Raw genomic sequence first — 17,219 nt, 5'->3', positions numbered from 1 at the left:
TGCCTGCAGAATGAAAACAGGGCAGGAAAGAGCTGCTCTGGGGGGGGACCTCAGGAGTTGTGCTGGCTGCTCTGAGAAAGGACCTGACAAAGCACAAACTGAATGCTGAAGAGAAGCAACTGTTACCAGAATTTCATCTGTTGTTTGGAAAATGAATGTCCATCACAATGCGTCCAGAGAACTACAAGTTGTCAAAAATTGGAAGTCATGAGAGCAACATTTCCCAGAGAGCTCTTTGGCAGTCCATTTTCCTGACAAAATCTAGCAGTAATTTCTTTCCACCAGCAGCATTCACCTACTCCTGGTTGGCTGAGGGTTCCTCAGCTTTGTAGTTGATCTGTTCCTTTTTTCCTTTTATCACTTAATGCTACTGTCTTGCTATTCCCCTCCCTCAAGTGCAGCAGCCTCATTCTTCACTTGCAGCTTTTTTTTTTTTTTTTTTTTTTGTCAGTATTAGCCATTGGTGGAAGTAAATACACCTCAAAAGTGTTTAAAGTAACCTTTTATCCCTTGACAGCTTGAATATTACACCATGAGTGCTGCAGTTGTGGTACTCTAGGAGAGCAGTCACGAGTCATTTCTAGGTGTAAACCTGTGTGACATGAAGAAATTCAGAATTTGGCTTATCCCTCTGCTAAGGGCAATCTAATGCGAGATCCTTGTCCTAATAGTTAAAATCCTATCTGAGACTACTACCTTTCTTGAGAGAGCTTTACTTGGGATTCCTCCATAGGATATTCTTGTATTACGGTTGCACTGCACTGGGACTGAGCAGCTGTTATTGAATTGGTGGCAGAGAAACTCCAGCTCATGAGAAGGACACATGACAGCTAGATATTTAAGCTGAGCTGCTTCTCTTAAAGAAGTGTGCAGCACAGGTTGACTTAACCCATGTGCACTGGGAAAGGCCTTACTCTCCCTAGCATGCAAAATGTGCATGAATGTTCCTTGAGGAACAAGTACTGTACTGATTTCTACCACCCCCTACCCTCCAATAGTGCAAATATTTTGCCATATGGTCAAAAAGATGTTTTATTATCTCTGTATGGATCACTTGTGTTTGTAGACACAAGCTTGGTTGTATACAAATCTACTAGTGTAGAAAGAAACGAGCAATTGCTGTGATTCTTGTATTTTCATTATAACTGTAGTTATGCTTACATTACTGTCATAAGTGCTGCTTCCATTATAAAGGCATAATTGAAACTTAGTTTTTAAAATCAAGCCTTGGGCTGTAAAAAGCTTACAAGGCTTTTGTTTATTTTTTAGAGTAATAGTTATAAAACCATATAACTGGTACCTGTCTTCCTACCAGTCATGCTGTTTTTATAACAAGTGGATAAATGTAGCAATTCCTATAAAAATACAGTTCTGTATGTTGATGTTTGCAATGTATTTACCCATGGCAAGCACAAAATTACTGGGAATATACATTAGACAGACAGTATTTTTTGAATGGCTTTCCTGAATAGTGAATGATATCATTCAATGTTACTTTTTCTCTAGAATATAAGTTTATTTCTCTGAAATAGTTTAGTTTGCAGTGAGATTTGCCTTTATAATTTTTATTTTTCTTTTAATTAATTGCAGGTGGTAGGTAAGAAAAGGTGTTCTGCTCATCTTCATCAGAAGCTTCATGTTTGGAGACAGTTGCTAGACTTTTAACCCAGTGAAACATAAAGCAATTTACAGAGAAGTTAACCAGTTTCACTGTTTTGGTAGCTGCACTTGTAGAAAAAGTCACCATTAAAAACAATTTAGGTCTTACTTGAAGAGTGTAACTTTAGCTTTCAGGTATAACCTGAACACATGCTTTTGGATGAGTTGTAGTTCAGCTTCTAAAGCTTGTTCATGTTTGTATGGATGCCATTTCCCTTAAAATTCTTGTAAGTTAGGTAAAGCATCGCTGTAGTAGAATTAGGGGAAAAATGGTACATAAGCAAAAGTTTAAAGTTAGGAAGGAACATTCATTTTCTGTATAGCTTTCAAACCATTACCCTTGTCCTCTGAAAATAAAATTTCTCTGCACAGAAAATGTGCTAATCCTTGAAGCATTCAACCATTGTTCTGGGGGTTTTGATGTGGGATTGGTTTTTTTTCAGCCATGTGAAGATTGTGTTTGTAATGCTGGCGTTCTGGCATACATGAATGGCCACGCATATGAGCCCTGACAAATCTTTCTGGGTCGTTATAAAATCGTACTTCCCTGCTGGAAATTGCAGTTTGTGTGGCTAAGTCAGCAGAAAGATTGGCACCCCCAGCTTTTCTCAGTGCCTGGGGTGACCTGTGCCTCAGCACAGTTCCATGCCAGCCACCAGATGACAAGCTTCAAATGGCCAGTGGGTAGCTGAGATGTGGATACTCAGCCAGATCCCCTGTATTTCTGGATGGGGAGTAGCCACTGGATGGGGAAGCAGCTCTTTGTCTGTGGCTGCCTCAGGGCCTGACCACCTTCAGCTGCCAGTTCCTCCTAGGTGAGGGCAGGACACAGAGTGCAATCTGCTGGTGCTAAAGAATGTCTACAGAAAAGCATTGCTTATCTCAATTAGTATTTATTTAAACTGAAACCACTCTTGAAGCAGATCAAGTAGTGCTTGACTTACATGTTTATACAAGCTGTCATAAAAAAACCTGCTATGTTGTATTCATAATTTTCAAGTGAAAATAAAAAAATCCTCTTATTTTGTGAAGGGAGAAGTTTTTGCAATGTGGTAAAAATAAATGTGTTGAGTGGTATGAACATCTAGGCTGCTTTACTCTTTCGCAGTGAAAGGTCTGCATCTTGCAATGTTGCTTCAGATTTTTGCAAGTAGTTCTTGATCAAAATAATTCAGAAACAGAACAAATTAGAACTTTTTCCTAGTTGCTTTTGGCAGCTTTTACTCACTTCTAGGGTTGATTGTTATTCTATATGGTTATTCTATATATCATTATAGTATTGCTATAATGATTCAAAAATGCGTTTCTTCGTGATTTCTTGCGACTTTCTGAAATGAGATCTTTCAAATAAGAGCTCCAGGCACAAATTCCCATTATTGCATTCTTAGTGGGATACTCAGGAACTCAGGCAGCTGGGTGAGGTCTGGCTGGGAGTTTCACAGCCTGGATTAATAGGAACAGATGCTAGCCATAAAGAATGACTGAGCATGGGTAACCAATTCCGGGTTGCTGGGAAGTGTAAACTGACATCTGTAGTGCCAGGTGTGGTCATAGGCTTGGACAGTTGCAAAGAACTTTGCTTTACATTTTTTGGAGAATTATCTTCATTATTTTGCCTCTGGTTTATTAAAGCCCATGCTCTTTCTGATTTTTCTCTCTCAGGATCAATTTCCTCTTAACAATTATTTTTGAATAATCTCAAAATAATTTTGAATAGAAAAAGTTATTTATTCAAGAATAGTTTCTTCCCAAAATGAGCTGTTCCACGGATAGTGCTCATGTGTTGAATAGGACCCCACAGATGAAGTGGTTTTAACACTTTAGAATCATAGAATATCCTCACTATTTTTAAAATGGCTGCCTGTTTGTTATTAAGGATTAACTACATTCTTTTTGTAAATCCTAAACTGTTATCTTTTAATAAACTGAATAAACTAAGCTTTATTGTAATAAACTTTCATACTATAGCCTGTAGGTGGTTCTTGTCTGGCTTTCCTCAAGTGTTACTTGAAAAAGTGTTGGCTCACTTTTTTCCATTTCATAACCTCCAGTTTCCAGATTAAAAATACTCATTGACCTAAAGAATTTCAGTGTAGGAGAATAAGTACTGTGATAAATAGTCCCTCCTTGGTTATGCTTTGTTGAATATTCATGTCTCTTTACTACATGTGATTACCCTAGGCTGTTCTTCTGAGATACTGTCCTAAAGATGCCAAAGAAAGGCCTTAACACTTTGATTATGGAGGAATTGTATTCTGTGTTGGCGTGTTGATTTTGTTCTGAGCTAGATTTACTTTTGTATCTTTTAAATAAGGGAGAGCTTGAAACTTGAAATTACTCTTGTGAAAGCCTAATGCTATCTTCTTGGGGCATTGCATTTACTATATGACAGTTGTGGTTGTTTCTGCTGGATGCAATTTGACATTTTCTTAAGTGAAGAAGGATTTTGTGGTTTTGACCCACGCTGATAACACACAACAGTGAAAAAGGCTTCTTGTGATCACCAGAAAGAATTTTTTTTCCAGGCTCATTAAGATGTGATTGTTTTATAAATCTGAGGCTATATCAACTAGCCAGCAGCTTCATTTGCATTTCTTCAGATTCCTCTGGTCCTTGACTCCTTCACAGTTGGATGCCACATAGTAACAGCCTAGGGTTTTGGTTCTAATTACAATGTTGGTCACATGGGTTTGGGCTGGTGGCTGGTTGGGGACACAAAGCTCTAGAATTACTTGGTCTATTAGATGTTCAACAGTACAGTTTAATTATGATGAACCAGCTCTCTACAATTAAGTAAATTAGTGTTAAAACAGCAGACTTAAATGAAGCCTGCTGGTATTGGACTCCCATTCTAGAAGAGATGCATCTAAGTCTGTCCATTACTGTGATCTACATTCTTGTGTGGTCTTAGTGCTTCTGGTTTGTCTCACTGCCCTTGTGCATTTCTGTAGCCAAGCACAGTTGTGCCACAGCTAAGACATTGACTTTTACTAATCTGACTTAGGGGAGATACTAGATGGGGAAGTGTGCTGCCAATCATCCTTGAAATAATTTTCAGTAACCAGCTATAAACTGCTGATAGTGCCTTTACTAGATATGTGCAGTGGGTGGGAAGCCTAGATATTAGAGGGGACTTGAGCTTTCACCGATATTCACACTCAAATACAAGCTGTGCAATGAATATTTTAGCTTTATCTGCTAGGGAAATGGTTAGTGTACTAGAACAGCATTCTAATGCACTGCTTTCTTAAGTATTTCCTATTAGCATGTTTAATAAGGCACTCTGTTCTCCCCTCTAGGTTCACTGTCATTACTGAAAGCTGAAGTGTTAACTGTAACAGCACAAAAGGACTCTATGAGACTATAAAAAGGCTTAATTTCTGATTAGGTTGAGCAATATAATTGTAATATGTTGTGGAGCTGTCTGTAGAATAGGACGTGGCTGGTTGTTGACGGCTCCTGTATGTGTGTTTGTGAAAGCTAATGATCTTTAAAAATAGGTTAAAAATTTTGCAGTTAAAATGTATCCCTTTGGTCAGGGATGGATTTCTTCAGAAACTGTTTAAATTGATTCTTTTTTGGTGGTAAAGATTATAGAGTTATTGTAGAACTTTTCAGTTCTTTCAGGGAGTTAACCAACATGGTTAAACTCAGGAGTTCCCCCTGTCCTCCTGAGTTTTGCTGCTCAGATGTGAGCAGTGTTCTAAAATTATCAGTTGGCAAAAAGCTGGTTTTGTCAGAGTAAAGCGAAAACCATAAAGTATAATTTTCTGGGAACACAACTGAAAGAGAATACTTGATGGAGGTCTCCTTGTCTATATAATGTGACATACTTCTGGGGACAATCATATTTCCAAGCCATTAAACTTAGATTGCATGTCTAATATCCAAGATGTAGGAAGTTTACCAGATTTCCTTCAAATTTGCTGTGAGTAAACATTAGCTCAGCTGTAGGTTGGCAAGTTTCCCCTTGTGACTTTAGGAATTTGTTGTTTACTTATATTCCCCTCATACCCCCACAAAAAGCTCACCTTGACTATGTATTCAAATTTTCTTGTAGCATAGCAACCTCTGCTAATATTTAATTCCTAATTCTTTTTGCCGTAAACTTGCTTCTTCATCGGGTTGCCTCCATAAATCCTCTGTCTATGGAATCACTTACTGTTTGGAGTCCTTACCATTAATACAAACCATTACAGGATGCTTCTTAATTAAGTGAATCTTAAAGTTGGTAGCATTACAGTTTAACATTTTAATGAAAATTTGCTCTTGCAAGATATGTGAAATATTTTACCTTGGTTAAGTACCTCATTGTAGCTTTATATGTTAGTGAAGGATGTTCTGAAAGGAAACTTTTTAATTTCTACCTGTTCATTTGGAGCTCCTAACAACAAAAAATTTTGTAATAAGCTATGTAATGTTCTTTGTTTTTAGTAGAGATTAATTGCCGAGTTGCTGTACTCTGAAAGATCAGAGATTTCTTTGTGCTTTTTTAATGATTATTTCACATTTTAATTTTAGTTTCCACCTAGACACTCTGGAGGTCTCATGGTGGTTTGGGTTACTCCATTGTCATAACTAGTCCTGCCTGGGGGCTGGTACAGCCTTCTGTGAACTGTTTAAAGGAGAGAAGTGCTACAACTCCCTTAAGAGGCAGATGAATATCTTCCTAGCTGATTGAGTTCCTGGTTTGCTTGGTTTTCATGCCAAGGGTCAGCAGAAGCTGGACAGGAGGGACAGAACCATGATACAAAGAGATGTCAGTTCCTGGATGTGCCTCCTTAGCACTTCTAGTTAACCATCAGTCCTCTATATTATTACTAAGCATAAAAGGCTGAGTTGCAGTAACAACAAAAGTTTGTCAGAGCCCTTCCCTGTGTTTTTGCTGCTTCTGACACTGGTTATTGGCTGATGCCAGTGAAAAGACTGACACATTCCTTCTAGCTGGAGCTCTTTTATTGTGCTAGGAGTAAAAGTGCATCTCATTCAATATCCTGTCTCCAGCTTTTGTTGCTCATCTGTTGTTTCTGTGATGCACCTTCCCTCCTATTGGCAGGACACAGGAGCTGTGGTGGAAGTCCTGATCTGGACAGGGTACATTTACATTTGTCAAATCTTGCAAAAATAAGTCTTTAAAATGATTCCATCTCCTTAGCATTAATGCTCAAGTGCATTTTATGAACAATAACCTGGATTCCTTTTCTGGTCCTTACGTTTTCTATCGTAACCTCATCTTTTAAAATATACTTAAAATTCTAATTATCATAGATGCTCTCCTTCACTGACCTTTTTATTTCCATTGTCAGTAACTTTATTGACTTAATTTCTGAACTTTTAAATGAATTCTTTATGATGGTTACATGTTCATACTGGAAATACTTTTCTGGAGGATAAAGTGATTTTAAGATGTCTTTTCACACCTCTGGTCTATTGATTGTCTTAAAATTGAGCTGTGTACAGACTTGTCTCTGCTTTCTACTGGTAAGTCTGCACATTATAGTAGGAGCCCTAGTAATTAGTCTCCTAAGTGATTTTAGGAGTGAAAAAATATTTAATATGATGATTTCAGCCCACTGTGTCATCTGATGCATCCCGTATAATAATTAGATGATCTTCTGGTTGAAATTTAATGAACCTTCTGTTATGTTTTTTCTAAGCTTTATCCTTTAATGAGGACAGAAAGTTCATGCCTTGGTTACTCAAGTGGATAAAGACTGGACTTCCCTGCTCTCTTTTCTCGTATTTCATAGCTGTGGTGCACAATGTAGAGCTCCAGCCTTCTCTGACAGATTTCCAGTTAATTGTTTTCATTTTCTTTTTCTCATGTCTTGTCACTTATCAGCTCTGTTAGTTAGGTAGTAATATACTTGCCTGCAGCAAGAATCTTTTATTTGGTGTGAGCAATTTAACAGTGAGAGCATATTAGAAAATGTCGTGTGAATGAAAGCATGTCTTATGAAGGATTGAGGCAAGGTTCCATTGCAGCTATATTTATTTTGCAGGAAAGCTGTTCTTTGTTTTCAAATTTCTCTAATATCTGGCTATTAAAATAATTGCATAACAGATACTGGTTATGTATTTTAGAGTTTTTTATACTTGAGTTGTACTTAATGCCTTGCTTCTGACTATGTCTTTTTAGGAGAACTTACTCTCCTCTGTGCTAGTGTGTCTTATATGGAAATCAGAGGAGGTAAGTATTGAGAACATCCATGCATTCTAAGGCAACTAAAAGCAAATGAGTAATATAAATAACACTTGAGAATCTGAAACATTATTTCTTTAAAGTCCTATGATTTTTTTCTCTTCTTTTGATCGGTTTCAGAATAGCTGTTTTTTCACTCTTGGGGTTTTTTTTTTCAAGAAGAACTTTGCTTTTGTGTATGAAGGCTTGCTGCATGGCAGTCAGATAAACTAGCAAGGCTTTCTTAATTGCCTCCTCCTGTTCCCTGATACCTCCTGCTGCACTCTTTCAGACTCAGAGTAGCAAAGCATATTGAATTTTGATATTGAAATGTTAGTTGAAAATATGTAACAAGTGTGCCTTCTGAATTGAGATTTTTACTTGAATATTTTGAAACCTGTAGGTTTTGGGACACACGGTAGAGGGAGTAAGGTCTGAATAGAAATCCAGAAAGGCTATTTTAGACAGCAACATTGTGAACATCTTTCTCAGGGCAAGAAAGCTGCCATGGAAGCTGCAGAATGACAGAGTGATTTTGTTTGGAGATCCACATGTTGAGATGGTCAAGGCCTAACTGAGCATGGTTCTGGGCAGCCTCTGGCCCCTGATTGAACAACAGGTTAGACTAGATCATCTTCAAATCTTTCTTGCAATCTAAGCAATTCTGTGTGATTTTGAACTAATACTCTAAATCCTTAGATTTCCCTAAAAAATTGTGCTATTTATTGTAGGTTTCATAATAAATAATTTCAACTACTGTATTAATGCTTGAATAGCTGGTATCACTGACTAGCTTGTGATAGGATTGTTGGGGTATGCAAGCTTCCTTTCCTCTGTTAATTCCTGTAATCATCAAGTTGTGAGAAGAATGCAGCAGAAACAATCTGTTGTCATGACTCCTCTTGTTTAAGACTTTCTACCAACACATGTTAGCTTTCATACCAGCCCTATGTTATGCGACAGGTTTTGGGTTCACCTGTAAGAGGCAAGTGTGATAGCTGTGGCTACCAGTGGTTCTGGCAGTGTCTCAGGGCTGATGGTGTGCTCTGAACATCTGAACCAGAGAGTGTCTGGTCTGGACAATGGTGTGGTTCTGCTTTCTGGATGCCTGAGAAGCATTTTGGCTGGAATGCTTTGAACAAGATTCCTCTGCAGGTTCTGTGTGGAATCAGTCTTCATTAAGAATTGAAAGGGGGTAAAAGGTAGCTTTTTTACAGAGCATGTATTGGTTTTGGTTGTGCACATCTTTCTGACTGCTTTCTTGTAAAAACCACACATGTTGCCATCTTTACTTCTCAAATTAGCTTCACTACATGATTATGTATGACAAAGGTGCATCTTGAAATATAGTCCCAAGGAGCCTATGGGAAGATGCCACAGTGCAGTGGGGGAACAAGCCACGGGCATTAGAGGTGACATGCCCGAGGCAGAGGGGTGGCTGGGGGAGCAGGAAGACCCAGCCTCATTAGGCCAGGGCTCCCACTGCTGTAGGGATCTGCCCCTCTGCTCCAGTGGCAGCTGCTGTCTCACATGGGTCCTCAGTGGCTTTTGTTTGCAGCAAGTGGACACACCTGTACTTTCCCAAAAAGGATTTTCTGTTATATATGTGCAGTCTCTGTCACTTTAATAGTCATTATTTCAAATACGGATGTGAAATATGGGACACAAACACCCTTAATGATGGGCTGGGTTTGAAAATTCACTTCTCTGTCAAATACACAAAGTACTCTTTGAATGCTTCTTTCCACGGTGCATTCTGGTTGGCTTTGAAAATTGGTTGAATAAATTTTTAATGCTCCTTTTTTCCCCCCTGACATTTGTATTTGGGTTTTTTATTCTGTGCCAGTTGCTCAGTCGATAAGAGGAGGAGGCATTGGCATGTCCTGGGAGGCTCTGCTGGGAGCTGGGTTATCATGCTGAGAGGCTGCTGTGAGTGTTTACCTATTGCAACAAAGCAACTTCTCATGCCATTTTATTATTAAACAATCTGTATTCCTTGCTCGAGCTTTTGGAGGCTCCCAGCAGTCCTGTCAGGCTAATCTTGTTGCTAAAGATGCTTTTGTGCTCTTAGTTTGGTGAGTCAGCCAGGCAGTGGGGCGTTAGCCGAGGGCTCTGCCATCCCATGATGAAGCCCTTCTGGAGTGACACAAGCCAGGAACCACAGCTGTGTGTCAGGAGCTTGTGCATGCTTTTAGGTGACCCATTTCTTGCTGGGGCTGTGGCACTGGCCCGTGCCGATGTGGGGCTGTCTGTATGGAGCTGGTGGAGCTGCCGCAGGCTGGAAGATATATTGTGTCTGCTGGTGCTTGGCTGTGCTCAAGTTGTATCTTAGCTGGCTTCAGTCTAAATGTTTTTGGGTGGCTGCTGCCAATGTATTTCCAGTTTTAACTACAGAAGGAATAACTGTTTATTATCAGTTTTGATTCTTGTGAGGAAATAGGGATTTGGACTACCCAAGCGTGTGCTGCACCCAGGTGTGCTCGTCATACACTGTTGAACTCTGTTTTTACAGTTTTTTTGGGTTCCTTGTGGATGTTTCTGTCTTTTGCACAGATGACTTGTCACATAGTAGGAAATGCTACCATTGTTGAGACAGAATAAAAAGCAGCTGTGGTTTAGCATTAGTCCTTGTGATAGGGGTTTAGTCCTTATGGTGATAGGGGTTTTTTGCATTGAATCATAGAATGGTTTAGATTGGAAGGAACCTTAAAGATCATCCAGTTCCAATCCCGCTGCATGGGCAGGTAGGCCACTGGCTGGATCAGACTGCTCAGGGCCCAGCCAACCTGTACTTGAAACAGAAAAAGGAATATTTTAAATCAAATTAAGTAACAATTTGTTCTATAAAAGTAATGAAATTACACAATAATAATGATGATGATGATGATAGTAATTCATGACCTTGTTTTTGGTTTTGGCTATGGAAGCCATGCTTAAGTTCTTTTTAAAGAGAATTTTGTGAACACTGGATGTCTTCAGTTAGTCACTTTGACATATGTGTGCTTACTTGGATCACAGCATCTCTTTCTTTCAAAACTCTAGTTATATCTGTCCTTTTATTTAATTTCAGTGTACATGCAATGTGAATTGAAGAAAGTTATTCTTTGTATCATTACATCAAACCTTGAAATTCCAATACAGCTGCTAGCAACCATTTGCTTTGGGCATGCTTCTAGAGTTCATTAGTTGCATTTTCATTGTTTTCATCCTTTCAAAGCCAGAAATCAAATTTGTCCAGCTTATTCCATTTAAGTGTGTGCAGATTTTGCCTTGAATAGAGTTAATTTTGTGAACACCAAGTCCTAAATTTGAATCCAAAATATAGCCTGTACTGGCTGCTATGAAGAGTAAGAACTCTGTTGCAGCTGAAACCAGCACATTCTCCACCTCTTACTCCATCTAGATGCGTTGCATTCTTGTTACCCGTGAACCCCCTTGCCATTCTTTGATATAATACACAAATATCATTCTCACAGTCTATGGACTGCCCCTGTGAAATGTCTGTGAGGTGTCCATAAATGTCCGCTGAGTTCCTTTAGTCCGTGACTTTGGGCTCCATCTGTTAGGGTGGTCACTCAGGGCAGGAGAGATGATGTTTTCTGGGGAGTAACTGGTCACCAAAGCCAGCTCAGTTCGGGTCACCGCTTGTCATGGCCAGCCTTGGTCAGCAACTCAGCCCTGTGTAGCTGCTGTTTCACTCCCTGCAGGTGCGGTGAAGGAGAGAATTGGAAGGGTGAAAGTGAGAAAACTCGTGGGTTGGAACAAAGTTTGGTAGGTGTGGCAAAAGCCATACACGCAAGCAAAGCAAAACAAGGAATTCATTGACCGCTTCCCAAGGGCGAACAGGAGAGCAGAGCTTCATTGTGTGTTACAGCTGTTGGGGAAGACAGACTCACAACTTGCATGTCCCCCCTTTCCTCCTTTTCCCCTAGCTCTGTATGTTGAGCATGATGCCGTGTAGTCTGGAATATCCCTTGGATCAGCTGGGATCAGCTGTTGTGGCTGTGTCCCCTCACAACTTGTGTGCCCCCAGCCTCACGGGTGGGGTGGGGTGAGAGGCAGAACAGGCCTTGACTCTGTAAGGAGTAAAGAAAATACCCCTGAATAATCAACACTGTTTCCAGTACAAATATAAAACATAGCCCTATACTAGCTACTATGAAGAGAACGCGCTCTGTCTCGGCCAAACCCAAAATAGTATTTTATGATTTATTTTATGTAGTATCTCTTTTGATTTTATAACTGTAACTGAATTCATTCTTGTAGGTGTAGCATCCATGACTGTGCCAGTGTACATCGCAGAAGTGGCTCCACCACACTTACGAGGCAGATTAGTCACCATTAACACTCTCTTCATCACCGGAGGGCAGTTTTTCGCAAGTGTTGTCGATGGAATCTTCAGCTACCTCGCCAAGGATGGATGGAGGTTTGTGAGCCTTCCTTGCTAAAAGCAAGCTGCTGTAGTCCTGATTTGGTTAACAGCTATTACTATTCTTGTTGGTAAAACAGAATTTACCCAGAAAGTGGTAAACCTGTATACTAAAATGGAACTCCAATAAATAAATCTTGCCGAAATAGATCCATACTGCTTTTGCTTAAGCTTAATTTTCACAGTAAGCACAGGTTTTTTGGCTTTACTAAACTTTAAAGTGGGAGAGTAATAAATATGCATCACAAGTGTGAATGATTGCTGTGATGTTTATGAAGGTAGTTTGCCTTTTGCATTTAGAATAATTACATGCTGATTTTTCAAAAGGCAAATATCCAGTAAGGAATATTCTGTATGTGCAAGATAGAGGTGAAGTTGGAGTATTCTTAAACTGAGCAGTGGTAATCTACCAGAATTGAAGGATATTGTAGCATAAATTTATAGTTAAAAGCTTCGGTTATAAAATAATAAAAATCTATTTTCTGGGCAGCACAAACTCAGTTCTCTTAACTTCTTCTATGTCACATGCTCCAGTTGTGTGACCCATCTTAGGGATCCATTGTTATTCCTGGTCTGTGGCTTTCTCTTATATTTGTAGTCTTGGTCTTCCAAGTGCAGCATGGTGTTTTGAGTAATGAAGAGCAATTGTTTCTGCAGCCTGCTGGTGCCTGCTGGGTGACTTTTGCAGTAATGCTGTTTTATGTATGTGCCAAATACTGCTCTGCTGGATTGAATGGAGTGAAGTCAAACTTTATGTGAAGAAACAGGCTACTGCCTCAGTGATGAGTTGTCCAGGACCTTCAGCTGCAATGCTGGAGCTGTTAACTGAGGATAGTGTACTGTCCTCAGCTAGTTTATTGCAGCCTAAGGCTGAGCAGGGAAGAGTACAGATGGTCTGTCACCTGAAAGGAGTGGCCAACAAATGCATGGAGAGAAATCACAAATGTTTCCTCCTGAGTCATTACATATAAAAAGGAACATTATGACAATTATTGTATCTCTTACTAACTGAATGGCTAAGCACTGGAGTGCTGCAACAAACAATAAGGAACTTTAATTTTTCTTGTCTCTGTTTGTTCTTGGAAATGCTGGATATTAAATTAAAATAAACCAAAGAAAACAAATATTTAACATGACCCTTATGTCAGGCCAGCTTTATAAACCCTGCTAAGGCCATCTTAATAGTATTGCAGCAGTATGTCAGAGAAGGAGAAATGCTACAGCAGACTTATTAAATTTCATGCTGGATTTTTTCAGGTCTGCTAGACATCTGGCTTCAAACACAAAGTCTTGTAATCTGTATAGGAAAGAACTATATTGGATTTCTGAAAGCTGGCTCACTGCATGAAATGTCTAAAATTGCCTGCTTTTACTCTAAATTGATTATATCAAAATGGCTTGCTCTGAAAATGACACCAACTCTAGAACTTGTAATGGAAGTTCTCTCTCAACTAAACATTTTCTTTCTGACCTGCTCCTTTTACTCAACTTTGACCAGAAGTTTGCAGATTGGAAACTAACTTTAGTGAGGAAGCACTGTCTGTACATTTCTTTCTTGTCTTGCCTGTGATAAACAATCCAATAGAGTCCAACTGGTATGAATCAAGCTTTCAGGAGCTTTGATTGATTTTGCCTCCTAAGATGATTGCAGGCACCCAGCTGCTTAGTTCTGGAGGCTCTGCTGCATTTAAGTGACATTTAAGTGGAGGAGCAGAAATTTAAGTAATAGGAGTCTGAAGGACTAAATCTGCTTACTTATATGCATTGGAACATACTTTTGCATGCACTTTGACAGGATAAAAAAAGCAGTTGTTTTTAATCTCTGTGAGTTTGCTTTTTATTTGAAATAGAAAAGGCTTTCTAAATATCTCTACAATAAAGATACCAAATCTACAATTTGGTGAGCTTCAGTGGTCTGTGTATTTTGTATACAGCTACCAAAATGCTTGTGGAGCAGGAAAAGCACAGGAATAAATGAGGCCATTAATGAAGGACTGCCTTAGTGAATGAGGAATGAGAACATTAGTGTATTAGTGACACTGTTAGATACATTGACTGAAGACTATTCAGCTAATAAGCCTTCCATAAACTTTGTGGTTTGAATTTATTTTCTTTCTTTGACTAATACTTATCTTTTTTAACTAATGGTGAGCTATAGAGTTTTTAAAGTGTTATCAAAAAACAAGAGACCTGCTCACTGAGCTCTTTTTGCAACAACTTTTGCTTGTATGACCTTTGAAAATTTTGGCTGGTTGTAAGAAGAACTTGAGAGCTCAGCTGAGTGTGGGAGACTGGTCTGCATGCACATTGTCCTGGGATCGCCATCCTCTTTGCATTGCCTTTTGGGTATTCTTTTTACCATTCTCCAGTTTTCTGCCAGTTGTACTGCCCATGTTGTTCTTTCTCAAATCCACAAATGCCTCTAAAAAAGTATTTTTAAGTTTTCACTCAAAATGCATTTGGGACTTGACAACTACATTTGGTTCATTGCCCTGACGTAAGGTTTTCAATAATGTTTTTTCTCTCCTTCCTACTCATTTAACAATCTCCTGCATGCTTTATAAAAAGATCCAGGTGAGAGGCTGCAGAATCACCTGTGAAAGCATGCATCCTGGGGTAAGGAGAGAGGAGCTAGAGGAGAGATTAGCAAATCTTAATCTCCTGACTGATGTCAATGTGTGAATTTGTTTATGAGGAGAGACTAGTTTCTGAGGGTGTTTTAATGGTTATACCCACTGATGTGAAACCTGTGATAATTGCAGTAATGTACAGGTGACACCAGCACTGTTAAAAGTCTTTAATGAAAGTGAAAAGGATCTGGGTGAAGTGTAAATGGAAAAAGGTCAGATTTAAAAAGCAGAACAAAATTATACATTGTTCTGCAATTCTTTTTTATCCTTTTGTTGTTTTATTGATGAAATATAAAATGTGATGTGTATAGACCAGAGTCACCCATGAAAATTGGTGGTGTACTTGTCTTCCACAGCCTTTTTCCCCACTTTGGATGGAGCAAATAACCCTGCCTGGGTGTTGTCACAGGTGTCACTGCTGATACTTGGGAGCATAACTCTACTTTTACCAGTGGCAATTCTCTGCTGAGTAGAGAACTAGCCTTAATGCTGTAAATAGTAACCCTTGGGTATCTAAAATGCAGTTTTGATTTAAAACCTAACAGTGCATCTGACTGAAGATTTAAAAGCCCACTCTGAAGGGTCTGGTGTAAATTGCTGTGCTGTGAAATTAACTTTTTTCAGTGTTTGTGTTTATAGTCAGAAATTTTCAAATTTAAAATTGGCAAATGTGTCTGTGTGTATATACTACTGATGAAATTATGCATTTTTCTCTGGCTGTTTTGGTTGGTTGGTTTTTGTTTGTTTGATTTTGGTTTTTGTTTTGTTTGTTTGTAATATGTCAGTGAAACAATTAGCAGGATTTCAATGTCATTTTTGTTACCAACAGTACCTGGTTTTCTCCATGCATTTACTTTCTGTTTATTATTGTCACTGATATTCCAAACTAGTGGAGTATTTCAGATTTTTTATTTTATCTAACTTAGTGTCCTCAGGACCAGTGGCACTAGAATCAGTGGTGGCAGAATAGTCAACATGTCCTTGAGATTTCCTGGAAATGAAGGAAAGGGTCATGTTTTCTAAAATACCTGCAGAATATAATTCTTGCCCCCTTAACTTACAGTGAGAAAGAATACAAGGAGTGGGAGATTTCATCTGTAAATACAGTTTGAGCAGCTGTAACTAAATCTTCTCATAATGTGTTTTTATAGGCAGATAGTAGATATCTATTTTCTTGTTTATTTCCAGGTACATGCTGGGCCTGTCAGCTGTACCAGCAGTTATACAGTTTCTTGGATTCCTGTTCCTTCCTGAAAGTCCCCGCTGGCTCATCCAGAAAGGCCAGACTCAGAGAGCACGGAGAATCCTGTCCCAAATGCGTGGCAACCAGGCAATTGATGAGGAGTATGACAGTATCAAAAACAACATTGAAGAAGAGGAAAAAGAAGTTGGAGCAGGTATGTGGAATACTTGTTGGCCACTCTGTCTATCAATGAGGAGATAAAAATCATGTTGGAAGTTGTAGCCTGTGGGAGCTTGATGCTTTGCTTTATCTTGTCTGTTTTGCCCTTTGAAGTATTTAATGTACTGGTAGCTTCAAAAATGAAGGTATTTCTACAATCCTGCACTTTCAAATTAGGTTCTGATTTCTTAAGTGAGGGAAGAGTAAAAAGCTGTGTAGGATTCTGTTTATAACACCTATGCTTACATGAAAACTGATTTGAGAAAATTGATCAGTTTAAGAACACCCATCTCCAAGAGTTGAAATAAATAAAATAAAGTTTGGTTTCTTTCATTAGTAGAAAAGGCCAAACAGACACGAGAGAGGTCAGAAGGCATTGTACATGCCTCAATTATCCAGAGGCCACTTCCAGCAAACTGCATTCTAGACAAGAAGCCTTTGGAAAGATGTACAAAAATGAGGCCTGTATTACAGATATTCTTTTTCTGTAAAAGCAACTTTCTGTAAAAGCAACTGAAAGTCCTTCTTGATCTGTCCTCAAGAGAATAAGGCACCTAAATAAAATCCTTTCTTCACTTTTTTGAATCTTCATGCCATATTTGCTCAAAACTTTGTGTTCATGTGTGTACTTAAAAAACAAGATTACCATTTGATTGACTCTCTGTACTCTGCATACTTTTTTCTTTGCTTCCTGCTAGAAGTGTTGACCTGGGAATGTCAAATAAGGCTCTTAAGTAAGAGTTGTCATTGATAGGAAAATACTGTAACTTCCCAGAGCTGATGGAAAGAAAAAGTTACTTTGCATCTGTGTAAATTGAGATTCAGCATCTGATAATACTTATTCTCACTGCCTTATTGAGTTTGATCTTGAACCTTAAAATAAATAATTATGTGTCTGGAAAAAGTTACTTTGCATAT

At 38.9% G+C, this 17,219-nt stretch overlaps 1 protein-coding gene across 2 annotated transcripts in view; it reads left to right on the top strand.

Moving 5' to 3' along the window:
- SLC2A13 (solute carrier family 2 member 13) overlaps positions 1-17,219 on the top strand; it is a 148,128-nt gene that overhangs the window by 17,512 nt on the left and 113,397 nt on the right. For both annotated transcript variants that reach the window (XM_066318642.1, XM_066318641.1), the window contains exons 2-3: positions 12,107-12,266; positions 16,088-16,296. In XM_066318642.1, the coding sequence (XP_066174739.1) occupies positions 12,107-12,266; positions 16,088-16,296 (369 nt within the window). The remainder of the gene's footprint in view (positions 1-12,106; positions 12,267-16,087; positions 16,297-17,219) is intronic.

The sequence above is a fragment of the Sylvia atricapilla genome, chromosome 5 (assembly GCF_009819655.1).
Source record: "Sylvia atricapilla isolate bSylAtr1 chromosome 5, bSylAtr1.pri, whole genome shotgun sequence".
In the NCBI taxonomy this organism is placed as follows: domain Eukaryota; kingdom Metazoa; phylum Chordata; class Aves; order Passeriformes; family Sylviidae; genus Sylvia; species Sylvia atricapilla.
The sequence above is the reverse complement of the archived record's forward strand: the minus strand, read 5'-3'. Positions and strand labels throughout refer to the sequence as shown.